This window comes from Syngnathus leptorhynchus, chromosome 4 (assembly GCF_054491065.1).
Source record: "Syngnathus leptorhynchus isolate UIUO chromosome 4, UIUO_Slep, whole genome shotgun sequence".
NCBI classification, from domain to species: domain Eukaryota; kingdom Metazoa; phylum Chordata; class Actinopteri; order Syngnathiformes; family Syngnathidae; genus Syngnathus; species Syngnathus leptorhynchus.
The window spans coordinates 18,297,904-18,314,306 of NC_141198.1; the positions used below are offsets into that span (position 1 = coordinate 18,297,904).

Below are 16,403 nucleotides of genomic sequence, written 5' to 3' on the forward strand. Positions count from 1 at the left end.
GATGAGACTTGTCTCTGTTGACACAGAAGCCTCCTCAATCTCTGAGGAACTTGAACTTTCACTCGCCGTAGCTGGGGGCCTTGTTGTTGAATTCAAAGTTTCATCAGAGGACAATTGTTCAGTCACATCTAAAATGAAATCTACTGGTAGGGTTGTAGGGCTTAAGAGTGAAGATGGGGGGGTACTTTCTGGATGCACTGAAAGCAATTCAGTTATCCCACGTGGGCTTTGCTCACTTGGGCTTTCAGGAGGGGTTTCAGATGAGACTAAATTGGAGTCTGTCTGTGTAGTTTCTTGCTGTGGCTTTGCAGACTGAATAGATTGCGACGTTGATAGAAGTATTTCATCCTCCCTACCGGGTTCAGGCAACCCATCTAGATGTGACATTGTTTTCGGCTTCACCGTTGCAACTGTCAGTCTTTCGTTACTTGAGGTGCCAGAAACATCGAGTTCAAAATTGGGCGTTGGTTTCATGGTACTGGAGAGAGATGACCAAATGCTCAAAGTTTTTATGCCATGGTCAAGGCCACGAATCATTTCAGGCTTCTTGGTGCTAAACAGAGACGAAGCTGGTGATGTTACTCTATCAAATGCTGTCAAATCTATTGTTGCCGTGGTTTTAAGACCAAACACATTTTCTCCTCCAGAGCCTTCATTTGAGTCAAATCCGCTTGACTCTTGTTGAGTTACTTGACTGATAAGTGAAGTCGACAAATGTGCGAGTGGCGTAACAGTGACGGAATGTCTAGAAAGTTGAGAGGGTGATGTTTCATCAGTCACACTTGTGGCTGTGGGCGATGACGTTAAGAAGGTATCTTTTTCCTCACCATCCATCTGCTTGAGAACTGCCATTGTCTGAGTATCAAGTGAGGAAACTGGTTGTGATTGTGTTACGTCATGGCTTGGATTGGTTGAGACAGTTAATGCTGATGATGACAATGTTTCAGCGCGTGCACTAGAAGATTCTGCAGTCAAAGCAGTTTCCTTAGGGTATGCTTCAGACATGGTTGTGGAGTATTCGGGAGAGGCTGCTGATGCATGTGTAGATGTGAAGAAGTTTATAGCCTCACTTCCTGAAGCCTCGGGCTCCTCGGTCACCTCCAGTTGTTGCAACATTGTGATTGGTGTGAGGCCTCCTGCCTCTTCTGTCTGAAAAGTTGGGTGAAATGAAGAAGAGGGAACGTTGGAAATGGTATCAGCATCAATGATGATATCCGTGCCAGGGATGAACTCAGGAGACGGGCTTTCCTCTCCTGTGCTGTGTGCAACGGTGGAGAAAGGTTCATTTTCATCTCTTGCATCTTCTGTAAATAGGATTGTTTTGTTGGGCGATGGCGTCGAAACGTGCAGCACTGTGGTGGATGTTTGGTCTTTAAAATCAGTATTGGAAAACTTCTCATCTGTAATTGGAGTGACTGAATCCAATGTTTCACTTGCATCTGTTACCTCTCCAAATGTAACGTTCATCATCACAGATGGCTTAGAAGTGAACATCTCTGTGATTTGGTCAGTAGAACCCTCACCTTCTGTCAAAATCAAATCTGGTGTGAATTCATCAGTTACATGTGTAACAACTGATTGGAGAGATGGCATCACATACGATGTTTTAGGGTTTGGTTTAACTGTGCTGAAGAGAGAAGAGGCTGCAGTCACAGTAGACCTGGGTCCGCTAAAGAAAGAAGATTCCTCAGTGACAACAAATTTTGGATTCTCCAGTGTTACTGTTGTTTCTTGGCGGGAAGGTGCGATAATTGTTTCACTTTCAGTAGAAGTCCTTTCATGAGATGTTGACACGGTAGCCCAAATTTCTGTGGAATGTTCACCTATGCCATCCTTTGTTGTATTATCTGATCTTGTTTGTGACTCAGGTGAAAACATTGTTGATTTTTCTGTAGACTCCTCATCAGTTGAAGGATCCTCAGAGACAGCAAGCGTGACGGGTGAAGAACTGATTTGACTTGCAGTGGTGTCAAGCACAGACGGCGTTGCTATCGGTATGGATGTTGTTGATGTGTCCAAAAATTCAGAACCCGAATTGTCATCCTCAGTGAAGACACCACTCCCAAGCTCAGTTACGTAAACCTCATTGCTCGTCTTGTATGGTGCTTGGGTTGATGATACAAATTCCCATGTGGACTGTCTGTTCGGTTGAGTAGACGAATCATATGTGCTCTTGTGTGTTTCTGTCTCATCGGTCGTTTCAATGGCTAGATAGCCACCTGATCCATCTGAACTCATCTCTAGATCATCCTCTTCAGGGGAAAGCCCAGAAGCCTCCATGTCGACATAAGTGGAAGTCTCTTTTGAGGGAAACGCAGAATGACTTGGGATTTTCATGCGTTGAGTAACTTCAAATACTTGAGGATTGGATGAAACACTAAATATATCATCTCCTGAACTTTCTTCATCAACAGTAACTGATGGTCTGATGGTGGTTTTGGAGAAGGTGGTCTGTTCTGTTGATGGTTCTGGAGATGATGTCGTTTTCTTAGTAGTAAACAGAGAAGACACTGACGTCACTTGAGGTTTTAAAGCAGTACTTGTTTGAATTTCAGGTGGTGGTGATGATAGTTTCTCTGTGGTAGGACTGATGAATTCTGAAAGTGAAGTCGTAGGGGCTTCTGCGAATCTGTAGAAAGATGAGACATCCGTGACAGGGCGAGATGTCGGTTCAGGGCGAGAGGTGCCAATCACAACAGCTGAGTGGCTGCTGTGTTCCATCGCACTGTCTGTAGTTGGCAAAAAAGACAAACTAGATGACTCCTCTGTTAAAATTGTTGTCGTTTGTCCATTTGAGCTGTCCTGTTCTGGAACAATGATTGCCGAACCGGCATCAAATTCTTTGATGATTGGAATATTTGAAGGATTTTGTGTAGCCATAGGTTTCTCTGTATGACTCATGTTAAAGGTTTCTGGAGACACGGAAGTAGGTTTATCAATCCTGTGGATGGATGACAGTGTTACTGATGCTGTCGAGGCTTGACTGTTGTGAGCTTCTCGTGTTGGTGTCATTGCTGTTGTCTCTGTACTGAACAGTGACGGAACACTTGTTATTGACGTTTTTATAAAATCATCGGTACTGTCTCCAGAACTCTCAAAATCTGTGGTAGTGGCATATGATTGGATTTCAAGTTTAGCGGTTGAGCCAGTGTGGGAAGGAATAGACTCAACCATCATAATGCCACTGCTGGTTCCCTCATCCGCTATGTCGTCAATATCTGAAAGAGCAGATCCAGCTGGAGTTGGCTTTTCAGTACTAAAAACGGACGGTGCAGAAGTAGCAAATGTCTTTGAAATGTCACTCGTCGAATTACCACGTGAAGTACTCACTGCCGATGTTCCTGTAGCAAACATGGGAGAAAGTGTCGGTGTCCTAGTTTTTGGTTCTCCAATTAATTCATCACTCCTGTCTCCAGAACTCTCAGACTCAGCCATGGTAACTGATGATGACTTAGTTTCATAACTTTGTGTTGTTTCAATTGACACTGGCTCAAGGGGATTCGTATTGTACAAAGAAGTGTCTTTCGTAGAAGTCTCCTTTTCTTGAAGTGGCAATTGTGTTGGTCTTTTTGTGTGATACAATAAGAAAGAGGTAGGCGATGAAGAATCTTTTTCGGTCATCCTGGTGATTTGTTCACCTGAGCTCTCTTCTTCAATACCTGACAAAGTCAGAATCGTCCCCAGTGAGTCCTCAGTCTTTCTGACATGTGAATTAGGTTCAGAAGGTGACAATGACAGCATTGATGGGGTGTCAGTGCTAAACATTGAAGAGGAGGAAGTTGTTACTGAAACGAATGACTCTCCAGTCACATCAATGAGAGCTCCTGAGCCTTCAGTGGTACTGACTAATAATTTTGTTTCAGGTGTCATACTAGATCCAAGTACGGACGTAAATGACCTCAAAGGTTCTGCTGTTGGTTCTTCGGTACTGTAGCTGGTTGAGAGGGCAACGGAGGTGTTTGACAAAGTATTAGTCTCGTTTCCATGGAACGCTGTTGCTGCTGGTGTATTGGTAGGAAACACTGAACTAGTAATTTCCGCAAAGTCCTCAATGTTCTCCCCAGAACCATCTATGTTATTGAGAGTGAAGAATGAGGACACTGCAGGTTGGATGGTTGATCCACTCAGAGAAGAAACAGAGTCAACCGTAGTCGTTAGACCACTCGTTAGTTCATAATTAATTTCCGGAACAGTAGACATTTTAATGGATGAAACCGTTGGAGACGCTGCCATTGTGATCATAAAGCCAGAGGTCACAGAAGTGGATGGACTTTCTGTAACTGATAATGTTTTTGCTTCATGGCTTTCTGGGCTTTCTGAGGTTTCATTGGGAATTCCTCCATGGGCTTCTGTGTAAGGAAGAGATGAGGAAAGACGAACCTTGTCAGCAATTGACAATTTCGTGGGTGTGTCCGTGTTGAATACCAAAGACAATTCTGGCGATGCAGTGACTCTACTGGGCATCTCAGTAGATGGTCCGGGGCTATCAGTTCCATACATTGAAGAAAAAGGAGTCGTTAACTCTCTAGAAGGACCAACGTTGTCTCCCGAACCTTCATTCAAATTGGTATCGACTAATGATAATGATTCAGTTTCAGGTGTTATACTCGATCCAATTACTGGTTCAGTGCTGACCTCCTCTTTCTCAGTATTTGTGACTGTAAATGAACTAGCAGGAGATTTGGTTAGTGCCTCAGTGGTGGACAGAGTAGCAGAAGATGCTTGAATGGAAATGTCTTTGCTTTGATCACCTGAACCATCGAGATCTACGGGTGTCAGAACAGAAGTTGTAATGTGATGAGTTTTTTCTGTACCATCCAGAGATGATGTAGCAGTACGTGCGTTCTCATCCTTATGTGATGCTGTCATGGCTGGTGTCTCTGTACTAAACATTGAAGAGACAGTTGTTTTGATTTCTGGCACTCCAGAAAAATCATTGATTGTGTCTCCGGAACTCTCAATGTCTGTTGCCATTGCAGGCATCATGGTTGTTTGATGGAAAGACGGTAACGACTCAACCAGCACACTGCTCATAACTCCATCATCAATATCTGGAGATGTCTGATGGAGCATGTCTTGAGTCTGTTCACCTGAACCATCTCCATCTACTGGGGTCAAAGCCAAAGCTCCCCGACTCGTTGATGAACTTGATGATGTTTGTATTTCAGAATCCACTTGAGTTGTTTTTTCAGTATTATGTAGGGATGAAGCAGTTGTTAAAGGTTTGTTTGAACTGTCTTTCATCAGATCATCATGCAACGTTTTGGTCGATATGATTTTTGAGTCACCACTAAAAGCATCAGTACCATCTCCAGAACTCTCTGTGTATGTGGTAGTATAGATTGAAGCCACTTCACTCCTCATTGTTGGGCCATTGGTGGTTGGTATTGGTTTTGTCACATCAGAGACCAGGGATGGTTTGCCTGTGGCTGACATCATGTCTGGTTCATGGTTTTCTGCTGTTTCATGTGAATTTGCTTCTTGGGAGTCAATGGCGTTCAAAGGTGAACCTGTGGAAAATGTTTCTTTATCTTCAAAATGCAAGTCAGTTGTTTTTCCTGTGCTTAACAATGATGAAACTGTAGAAGATCCTGGCAGTTGTTGAGACAGCTCAGTCAGCTCGGCTTTGGCTGTTTTGGAGGGCATTGAATTGTTTTCAGGTATAAGGGATGCATCAACAGTCTGGCTTTTTTCGTGCGACGTCACTCTCAGAGTATCAGTGCTAAACATTGGAGAAACAGATGTCGTCATCTCTGACACACCACCATCAATGCCATTTCCAGAATTCTCTGTGTATGTGGTAGTGCCGACTGAAGCCACATCACTCCTCATTGTTGCTCCACTGTTGGTTGACATCGTATGTGTCACATCTGGTTCTGTTTCCGGGTCATGGCTTTCTATTGTTTCATGTGAGTCACTAGTAAAAGGTAGACCTTCTGGAAAGGTGCTGCTGACAGATAATGATTCTGTTTCAGGTGTCATACTTAAGCTAATTTCCAGTGCTTCATCCCCTGATCCATCACCAAAAAGCGAGGTCTCCTCTGTCTGAACTGATTTTTCCTTTGTCTGATCCGTTACAACTTTAAGTTCCTCTTTGAGTGAGGATGAAGTAACTGCATCTGGAATTTCTGAACCAGCAGAGAATTTCCCGGAGAACATGCTGGGCGGTGTTTCTGTGGCCATCATTGTTATGCCGGAACCAGAAGATTCCCCTGTGGGTATTTTAGACTCATAGATATTTGTGACTGATGTTGAAGTCTCTGTGCTGTAAACGGAAAGTGGACTTGAGGTGGAAGTAAATCTAGAGGATGGCATTGATATTGGATGATCAGAAAAAGAAGAAGAGGAAATCGTTGACGTCACTTGCAATATGTTTGGTTTTGAGATTCCTTCCGTATTGCTCGTTTTCCCATCGGAATCATTCGACAGGGGAATGTGCACAGTCTGGAGAGAAGCTTGAGAGGAATACTCAGCAGCTGGTGAGGCAGTGGCGCTTTTTATTTCTAATGTTGCCTCAGTTATGTTTCTGTCTGTGGGAAGTTCTGTTGCCAAAGTAAAATGGGATGGATCCTCTGCTTTTTCTGTCTGAGTCACTTGTGAGTCACTCATCATAGTTGTGGTAGCGCCCCTGGACTTGTCTCCTTCTTTTTGTGCAGTTGTGGTGATGACAGTGAAGGTTACCTTATCTGATAAGATTATTTGGCTGCCCTCTGTTATTTTGGTCATTTGCGCGTCAGATGGCGATGCAGTCGGAAAGAAGTGAGCAGAAGCAGCTGTTAGTAACATCCTGTCTGTGGTTTCGGAGCTAGCATTTGGTGTGGTTTTAAATGATGTGGTGTCTCCCAAAGTTGCAGTTGGAGCAGAAGATTTGTCTCTCTGTGTGGAGCCCTCTTCAATTTCAGGAAAATCGTCAGGGAGTTTTGTTTCAATTGTTGGGAAATTATCAGGGTTTAGTTTGCCTGTGCTTGAGAGGAGTCCTATCGATTTAGTGAAGCTATCTGCTGGAAGGTTGGCCCATCCATAACCTAACGCTGTGGTAGTTTCTTCATTTCCTCCTAAGCTTTTCATATTCGTCACAAATTGGGTACCTTTGGCTTCTTTGTCCTCTGGACTCAATGGATCAAGCGTTATCTCATATTTTCCATTAATAAAACTAACAATTGGAGAGGTAGTTACAGTGGCAGGAGATAAGTCTGGGTGTCCGCTCTGGAGGACGGTCTCACCATCCACACCTGAAGCATTGGAATGGTCAGGCAAGACAGGAGACTCAGAGTTCTGCAACTGAAGGATATGATCATCTGCAAGAAGAGAAAGGAAAAGGCTAAAGATCAGAAAATGTGCAATGATTTTATATATATATATATATATATATATATATATATATATATATATATATATATATATATATATATATATATATAAAACAAAACAGTAGCCGACAAAACTCGAGTTAACTCAAGTAAAAAACTTATTTTCTATGTGCCCCCACAAATATAATCATTATGGTAATTAATATTGCATTGGTGGGATAGAATTAAGATAATTAATCAATTCATTTTTATCCTCAGCGGGCAGGTTTATTTTTTTTTATTATACCGCTCACGGCTATCTTACGAGTTCCACACGTCAGTAAAAAATGTGCGTTTTTACAGTATCATATTTTGAAATAAAAATGAATGAAATGCGGATTTCATCAACAATCCAAACACAAACGTAGATGCGACTTACTGGTATTGAATTATTCCCAAACACATCATACGTCAAAGAATCGAGTGTACTATATCAGTAGCTTATTTTGAGCTGTTCCTATGCAACCAAGACAAGACGTGCCTCCAACTTTTTCCAAAAAAGTTTCCCACAAATCCTGAGAGAGCAAAACGTGTGTGTCATCTGAGCCGCATGACATGATGGAGACGTAAAAGTAGCTGGAATCGCCCACTTTTCTCACGTGGCCTCCAGCTGTCCTGGCAGCGAGCGGAGACTTTGTGTTAGCGCTGACATCACCACTTGATCGCAAGTCCAGTGTGAGCTACAGAAGGGCATTTGTGAGTTGCGCACTCTTACTCCAAGACATGTGCTTTGTGTTTGTCTTGTTTCTGGGAGGTGCGCTCACGAGGAAAGAAATTCTACAAACATTGTAGACATTGGGTTGAAGCGCAGTCATACAGTCTATACAGGAAGACTTTCTCTGTAAGCACAGACATACGTACATACAGCGACTGGAAAGTGACTACAAGTGTTCCATAAAACATAGCAAGAGAGAAGAACCTAGAGAACAGTTTCCAAGGGAGCCAAATAAGCAATAAATCACAGACGACTCAGAAATCCATTGTGTCATTGTTGAAGTCAGTGCGGGTATGTTTGGAGTTGTGGTAGATCCTGAATTATAGTGTGGACAAGGGATGCACCTGTAATTCAGAAGTGAGCTTCTGGTCAAATGTGTTCCTGAAACCTTCTGAGACTTTTGAAAGAGAAGCTCTTGATGACACAACGGACACACACAAGTCCTGATATCTCAAGTCAAACCAAATTGAACCTCTAAAGAGAGGAAACAGAAAGTCTTGAATTTTGGTATAAGATCCCTTGGCAAGCGAAACAAGTTTTCAAGTTTTTACAAGTTTTCAATCGGCAAACAAAGCAAAGCACTCGACTGTTCACCGACTCGAGGAACAGCTACAAATAGAGGTACTAAACATTCCAATTTGCTCAGCGTTAAAGATCTTGTAGGTCTTACCTGATATGTTCTGCTTTTCCTTTGTGACTGTCGTTTCCGCGGCGATGCCGCCGCTGTCTGTGGTTGAAACCACCGGAACGGTTGTGAAGAACTCAGCATCAATGTTTGCTGTCGTCTCAACCGGTGTGAGGACATCGCCACTTTGCTCTGAAGTCTGCTCGGCGGACTCATCAAAAACACTCGTCGACGCGTCATCTGATGTCACATCTTCGATGAGAATGGGAGCACCCGTCCCGGTTGCGGATAGACGTTCTTCTAGTGTCGCGACATGCTGTATTAAGACTTTGTTCCCTGTGGTCGTTTCCAGTGGTGAGAGGGTGATGGCGCTGATGTCCAAGTCGGTGCGAGCAGGCTTGGTGTCACACATAAAAGTCGTGCTGGTGGGGATGACAGTGGTGGTAGGGATGTCCGTCCCATCTGTGCTGTGCAAGAGATCCTGTGACGGTCCTGTGACAGTAGCCGGCAGAGCCTCTACCAGTGGACCTGTCTCTATCTCATCAGTGTCGCCATCATAAAATGGAAATGGTGGTGCTGAGTCAGTTGGCGTCGAACTGAAAACCTTTTCACTCTCAACTTCGGTTGTCGTGTCAGTGAAATTAGAATTGAGAATAGTTTGCTCTGTTTCTCCCTCAGCGAACATGGGCTCTGTGCTAGGAGAGGCATCTCGTAGCACCGCGTCACTTTCAATCGTACTGATCTCGATGACCGAGTGATCGTCTGGCTCTTCCATCGCTTCGGACATTGACTCTGTCGTGTCAGTGTTTCCTGTTGTGATGTGGAGCTCTGGCAATGTTTCACTACGATGGGGAATCGATTCGACAAGTGTTTCATTATCATCTAAGAAGTCGTCAAAGTCTGGGTCTACTGGTTTGAGATCATCGATGTCTTGGTCTTCCATTATGGTCGGAGCCACTGCGGTAAATAACTTCTCTTCTTTGCCTGCCGGAGTGGGTCGTGGTGGAACCATACTGGTAGAGAACATAGATGGATGATCTGTAGGAACTGGGTCCACTTCAGCTTCTGATCCAATTTCAGAAGTAACTGCAATACTCTCAAGTAAAGGAATGATGGAGGAGCTGAAAGTGGTGCTTGTGTCATTGATCACAAAAACGTCCACGAAAGAAGTTTGGTTAACTCTCTGTTTCCTTCCTGTAAAATACAAACAGTATACAAATTAGACAACAAATATTTTCAAGAAAATTACAATGGAGGTATAAGTATAAAATTCAAAGACAGTTTGTGGGAATGAAGCTGCAATCTGTTAATTGAGCCATCTTGGAATACTTTTGAGTCTAATAACGTGGTCATCAAACTAATGGACTGATGGGTCATTTACACCCATTTTACTGATTTTCCGTAATTATTTGGATAAAAAATAGTATTGCTGCAGATAAGCGCTACACCCAGTTTGAATAAGAACTCTAAACATTTCCTCAAGTCTCCAGAACAACAAATGTGACTCGTAGAACAGAACATAAACATTTAGACCCAGCCTGCCCTTTTACTGTGTAAACTCTTTACACAATTCATTAACGCTTGAACCTTTCTGGGTTTTTTTTTTTCCCGGTTGTCAAACACAAACACAGCTATTAAAAAAAAAAAAGATGGTTCTAGATGACCAGATGGCTTTTACGAGATACCGCATAGGTATTGGTAGCATCAAAGTTGTTCCATAAAAGATGTATAAAATCAAGCAACCAATGTTGTTAACCCAGTGAATCATCAAAAAAAGAATGCAAAGTTTAGGTTAGCATGCTGGCTCGCCCTCGGAAAGCATTCCGGTTTTTCACGAGGCCTCTTGACAAAATAAAGTGCCCACCCCTGTTTTCAATGTTCCTCCCATTGCTCGTATTCATTGACTCACACACGAAACGTAGTGACAAGTCTTTCGAGAGCTTTCCTCAATGACACATAACTTGTGTAAACACATCTCTTCACATACACATATAGTCTCTCCATCCCCGATGTAAGGTACAAGACGGGGATTTTTCCAAACAGGAAAACAGAGGCAGCTTTCAAAGGCAGTGCATTATCTCACTGTAAGATTTGAGCTGTTGCTATTACCGACGCCTTTGTTTTGTCCGAGGGAATCCGGGAGCCAATCAGATGGCAATTACGCCCTTTTTCCCCTTCATTCCAACTTGCAGCGGGTCCCGACAAACAAGGCCGCTCAGATGGGGGCGTAAATACAAACGGCTGAGCTAGGCGACACGGAACACCCAACGGGGAGGCTGTTTGTGTGCCCTCTGAACTCCGTGGAGACTTATCACCACGAGAGTCAGGCTTCCTCAGAGCACTAAATGGCCAGGCAGGGGACGGCTTATCTGCCCAAGCTCTCATTTGTAAAGATGGAAAGGCCGGGTCAAAGGTCAGCGAGGATGACTGAATTTAGAAGTCCAGCGGTAGCCTTTGTCCATTATCCAAACGTCTGTTCTGATAAGTATGAGTGAGAATGATGGAGCGAAAAAGTGTCTGACAGCGGAAATGAACGGCGAAAGGCAAAAAGGGAGGAAGATAGTGAGCCTAAAAGGGCTGACAGGTGAGGGATTCCGCCGCTTCTCTAAAAGGAACCTATCAACAGTTGTTTGTTTTGCCCCGAGGGTGCCGATTAGTTGAGAATTGTCCCGGTCGGCTAACTTCCAGCCAACCGCAAAGTGTCACCCCCGTTGAGATGTATTGCCGTAGTTCCTTCTCTTCCCGTGGCACAACAATGACCCCATTGGTACGCATACTTGAATCTATTGAACAGGACAAGCCCTGGGATCACATAAGACGTGTCACAATTGAAACCAATGAACTGACATGGAAGCTACGGCAAAAGACAATTGAACCGTGTTTGAATAGTACTTGAGCCGAGAATGTGTTTCAGATCAATCAACGAAGGAAAAATTCTGCCTCTCAAGAAGACTCTTGACTCATAAACTTTCAATTAAAGTACTGGCCAGTTGGACCAATCATTTTTAAATAAACAGTTTGTCACCATTAACTCTCCCCTTTGGCTATTCTTTTGCAGAAATGGACCGGGGGGGGGGGGAGGGGGGGGAACAGCCAGTGACAACTGGATACTATCTGCTAAGGAGTATATGCTTTTAAAAGTTTGTGTATTTTTAATTAATGCGAGCCTTAATGAAACTCATGTATCAGAATCTGACATTGAAAAAACGTGTTGGTTTTTACCTACAAGGGAATGTATAGGGGGAAAAAGTGAAAGGGTGGAGACTGAATAGAAGATGAGATCATCGTCTGGGAGGTTTTACAAAAACGTCTGCACCTTCAATCCCACTTTTCAATGGAGCCAAATGTGAACACATTACGCTGTCAACGCCACCCCAAACAGGTAACGCCATGTTCCACTCAGTCAACACCGCGGGCTCACCTTTAAAACAGTACGCTCCCAGTTGGGTCGTCGGTTCCGGGAATCCGGTTTGGTTCCGATAGCGGTACATGGTTCTGACCCCCAGCAGGCCTCTCCCGCACTGAATTTTGGGTACAGAAACGGGATGTCGCGCACTGCCGTCTGAAAGCCAGCCGTAGTCACACCTGTCGAGACCTCGTCGCCACGCGGCGTGAAGCTGGCCGGGGCTTGCCAGCTCGCTGTTTCTCCTCTTACATTCATCCTTGGCTTCCTCAAATGACATTTTCTGGGTCACGGGAGCGTAGAACACATCACCTGGAATGACGATGAATACATGTTGGATTAGTGTTTACGACTGTACTATTAAGATCACCGTTGACGTACAAACAAAAAAAAATAGATAATGATTCAAACAAATGCTCATTACTATATATATACACAAACTTCTGCTTCCAGGTCGTCATCAAACTACAGCCCAAAAGTGGACGACGGGCTGAAAATATGTTTTCATTTAGTCCAGGGTGTAACATTTCAACCAATCCCATAATATCTAAATTGCTTTGATTTACGGTGGCATTGATATCCACCCTAGGAATGTCGCCCATCCTTAAAGAATGACACATAGGAAGGTTCCGATGGCTGTTGAAAGACTTTGGATTTTAATTTCTTCACCCTTTTCGAGTTGGACTTTCAGTAAATGCGCAATCAAGATTCAAATCTATTCAATCAAAACAGTTACTTTTCTATGTCAACATACAAAGATGACAGTTAGCTGGCTCTCGGTTTGGGTTTTTGCACTCTGGCTCACACCAGCGTGTGCATCTGTTCACACAAATGATGCAAATGTCATTCGAAATGACTCCATTTGTTGCAATGGAATATCTCCGCTGAATAACAGAAATAGATGGAAGGAGCCTGGGCAAAGATTGAAAAAGTCATTAAACGGCTCTGTTGAGTTGGATTGAGCTTGTCAGCAGTTACAGTCTGGAACACGAGTGTAAGAAAAACACGGAGGGAAAATCATCAGAAACGATGCCAGATACTTTCGCAACACCATTATCACATTTTTTTTTATTGGCCAAGTTACGACCACAGAGAGAGTGAATGCCGTTTAGTCGTCGATGAAGTTTTATTTTGTCTTACCGTGAAGTTTGTCCACATAACAATATACATCATAAGTCTCGCTGGCTTTCCTGGTTCCGTATGACCTCACACCAGGTTTATTTTGGAGGTTGCCGTAGCAACCCTTTCTGGGTTTTATGATGGGGTATCTATGCACACAGGTAACGGAAGATCTGTTTTACATGGCTCTGATACGTATGTGTACAAATGCAACGAAAGGTCAGATTTGAAGTAGGACGTACCTCACGGTCCGGTCAGCAATCCAGCCAGCATCGCACTGATCAAAACCATCCTCGTATGCCGCATTCAGCTGCTCGTACGTAGCGATGCTTGCGCCGATGTCGTGGCAAGCCTGGACTGCCTCGTTGTAGTCTAACGTGTACCTGCTGCAGTTGGCGCGGTAGTGAAAGACCACACCTGGACGCAAAAGGGAAAGCATGATGGATTCCCAACTTCATTGGAATCTCCAGGTGGAGACTTTTAGCTTGCTTGTTATGTCCAAATAACCATGATACAAATTCATCTCCAACAAGTATCACGAGTGGAGCTCACTCTGGTGTTACGTCAAATTACAACTCAAGTCAGGTTCCAGCCTCGATCCTTTCATCAAGCAAGTGCTCAGCTTGGTGCTCGTCCCGTAGTCATATCGATATTTTTGCGTACCCAGAAAAAAAAAAGAATCTTCTTACCATCGACATTGAGGTCAACTGCATCGCGGGAGTCCTCGATGCCGTACAAGACCTCACAGCGATACGTGCCCGCATCGCTGGCGAGCAGCTTGACCATCGTCAAGGAGGCATCACCCACATCTTCAGGGTGACTGGGCACGGATACGCGATTCTTGTAGCCGGGTCCAATCTTGACGATCCCATTTTGTGCCACTAACACCGTTGATTCGACATCTCCTTCTATTTTGGTCCATTTGATGCGTAAGTAGTCTATGGAAAAACCCACGGTGGCGTTTGGGTTTGCTGGTGACGAGGTTGGAATACTTGAGAAGGAACAGGGAAGGTTAACCTTCCCGGAGAGGGATCCAGTGACTGGCCTGATGACTGATAATGTGTTGCCGACTGTAAGGGAAAACAAAAATCATCAAACAAGACGATTAGGGACATATTGAAATATGAATCTGTCTCTGAGTGTCATCCATATACTGTCAAGTCATTAAGGACTCTTTTGCATCGATAGTGTGTGAGAAAATGATCGAAACTGTCAGGAACATCAAATTAGCCTCGGAAAGTCACACCTCATCTTCGAAATGATCCCCAATTTTATATGGACTGTTTATAGTTCGTCACAAATTGAGTGACGTGAGCAAACATGAGTGCGGGGGTTCTGCAACCTTTTTTTCACGAGTGCTCAAGCGTCAGCAATCAACTTTTGCCGCCAGTCAAAAATAACATGCACTTCTACACGGTACAGTATCTACATAAAGTGACTGTTCCTCTGTTCCTGCTTAAATTTCTCAGTCCACTTCCGAGTCGGCAGGCAAAGGAGGCATCAGACAGATAACCAAACACAACATGGCAACAGGCTGAATCACGCTGACTCATGTGGTGAAGACAGAATTTGCTGCCCCCCCCCCTTTTTCATAGGGGTTGCGAGCGGGGATAAGAGGGGGTGGGTGAGTATTGAAGAGGAATCATGTAGGGAATTCTGTGGAAACGGCGGTGGGAGTGCCTTCCAGGCATGAGTGTGCACAATTTAACAGAAGGCCTTATTAGGAGGAGAGGTGAAACCAGCTGTTATTTGCAGACTGGCAATAATTGAAAGGTGTCCCTCCATCCTCAGAGACAGACAGACAGACAGACAGACAGACCAGGGGCCATGAAGAGCCTTGGGGGGGCAATGAGTATTCCAGGTGCAAAGGTCTTAGGACACACTGTCACCTTGAGAAGGCTCTCAGAGGATGGATGATCAAAATGATTGCACTGCAGTTAAAGGGCCACATCCTAACTAATTTGATGTCAAGTGAGCTAGACGAGAGAAATGATGGCACAATTAACCCGTGTTTTATATCTCCTTTGGACACAAAAGAAGAAGTTTTCTTTTGTTTGTTGAGTTATTATTTCTGTTTCGGTTTTAAGGAAAGTTTTCTCTGCTTGTTAAATGCATGAAAATATTGAAGGGAATGTGAAATAATACTATTGAGACCATTTTTCTTCAGCCAATAACAAAATATTGTGATGCCTAAAAATGTAACAAAATAAAAAACATGAACAAAAAATTAAATCAAATAAAAAGATACGTTCTGGGCAGGATTGAACTCGTTGGAAAGCCAGTTTTAGCCCACATGACATGGCATGTTTGATAATGCCAGTTTAAAAATAAAAAAAAATCGGAAAAAAAAAAGGTGGTTAGCTAACCGCAAGGCATCGTTGGCAACATGTCACTCAGTAGCACACGGTTAAATGTGACCTTGCCAAAACGAATAAGAGACAAACACAAAGACAAGAGTCAAGCTCAGAGGAGGAGAAGGGAGTGCCCGAGAGGAGCATCCAGGTTTAGAACCTACCGCTTGCACTTGCTGCTTCACAGAGACAATAAAGCCACAGGATCTGCTTTATATTTAGTACCATCTGTTGACAAAAAGACATAATTGGCCATTTAGAAACATTTGTTCTTGTTTGTTGTGGCTTTTAAAAGGGCAAAATAATCATTTCGAAACCAGCTTGGTAAGAGTCATAAAAGTAGCAATTTCAAATTTCAGTTGCTTTCAGGATGGTGGTGTCGAACTCAGGGCCCGGGTGCCAGATCTGTTTCTTGTTGATTTATTCTTTTCATTTTAGCTGAAATTTTATGTCAAAATGTAAACCATTAACACATTTTCCCCTGAGGTTGGATGAAAATGAGTTTGAAACAGTTGCAGCAAGGCTCCCTGTGGGGTCAGGCTGCACATGAAGACTGGCCCACCCACTGCCCGTACACTCAAGTACACTCTTTAAACAGATTCGATGCATTGTTGAAGGAATAAATTGTTACTCTATATCAATATATCAATAAAGTTACCACAAAAAAAAAAACATTTTACACAATATGGATGAGACAGATGATAAATCACATTACATTGATAAAAACCTTATCAAAAATAATAATCGATAAATTACTGTTCGTTTAGGTTTACTTGAGGACAATGAAAAACATTAGCTGTCACTTAATACCTGCGTGGCTCGTGCGCAATACAAAAAAAAA

At 43.4% G+C, this 16,403-nt stretch overlaps 2 protein-coding genes across 2 annotated transcripts; both read right to left on the reverse strand.

Moving 5' to 3' along the window:
* Positions 1-140: 140 nt before the first annotated feature.
* Positions 141-2,901, reverse strand: LOC147058608 (uncharacterized). The gene is made up of 2 exons (XM_085908977.1): positions 237-2,901; positions 141-160 (listed from the first exon to the last, which is right to left on the reverse strand). The coding sequence occupies exons 1-2, from the start codon at positions 2,899-2,901 to the stop codon at positions 141-143; spliced, it is 2,685 nt and encodes an 894-aa protein (XP_085765103.1).
* Positions 2,902-5,828: 2,927 nt separating this feature from the next.
* On the reverse strand, positions 5,829-15,790 carry LOC147058609 (uncharacterized). Its single transcript, XM_085908978.1, has 9 exons — positions 15,727-15,790; positions 13,901-14,281; positions 13,454-13,628; positions 13,233-13,360; positions 12,111-12,404; positions 8,735-9,883; positions 7,062-7,298; positions 5,985-6,959; positions 5,829-5,842 (listed from the first exon to the last, which is right to left on the reverse strand). Exons 1-9 carry the CDS (start codon positions 15,788-15,790, stop codon positions 5,829-5,831), a joined length of 3,417 nt encoding a protein of 1,138 aa, XP_085765104.1.
* Between the last annotated feature and the right edge of the window lie 613 nt (positions 15,791-16,403).

Coding starts and splice junctions, on each gene's coding strand:
- LOC147058609 (XM_085908978.1), bottom strand. CDS start 15,790: ATGGTACTAAATATAAAGCAGATCCTGTGGCTTTATTGTCTCTGTGAA. Junction 14,282..15,726: donor TGAAGCAGCAAGTGCAAGCG/GTAGGTTCTAAA, acceptor TTTCCCTTACAG/TCGGCAACACATTATCAGTC. Junction 9,884..12,110: donor GGGAGCGTACTGTTTTAAAG/GTGAGCCCGCGG, acceptor TGTATTTTACAG/GAAGGAAACAGAGAGTTAAC.
- LOC147058608 (XM_085908977.1), bottom strand. CDS start 2,901: ATGAGTCATACAGAGAAACCTATGGCTACACAAAATCCTTCAAATATT. Junction 161..236: donor AACCCCTCCTGAAAGCCCAA/GTGAGCAAAGCC, acceptor TTCACTCTTAAG/CCCTACAACCCTACCAGTAG.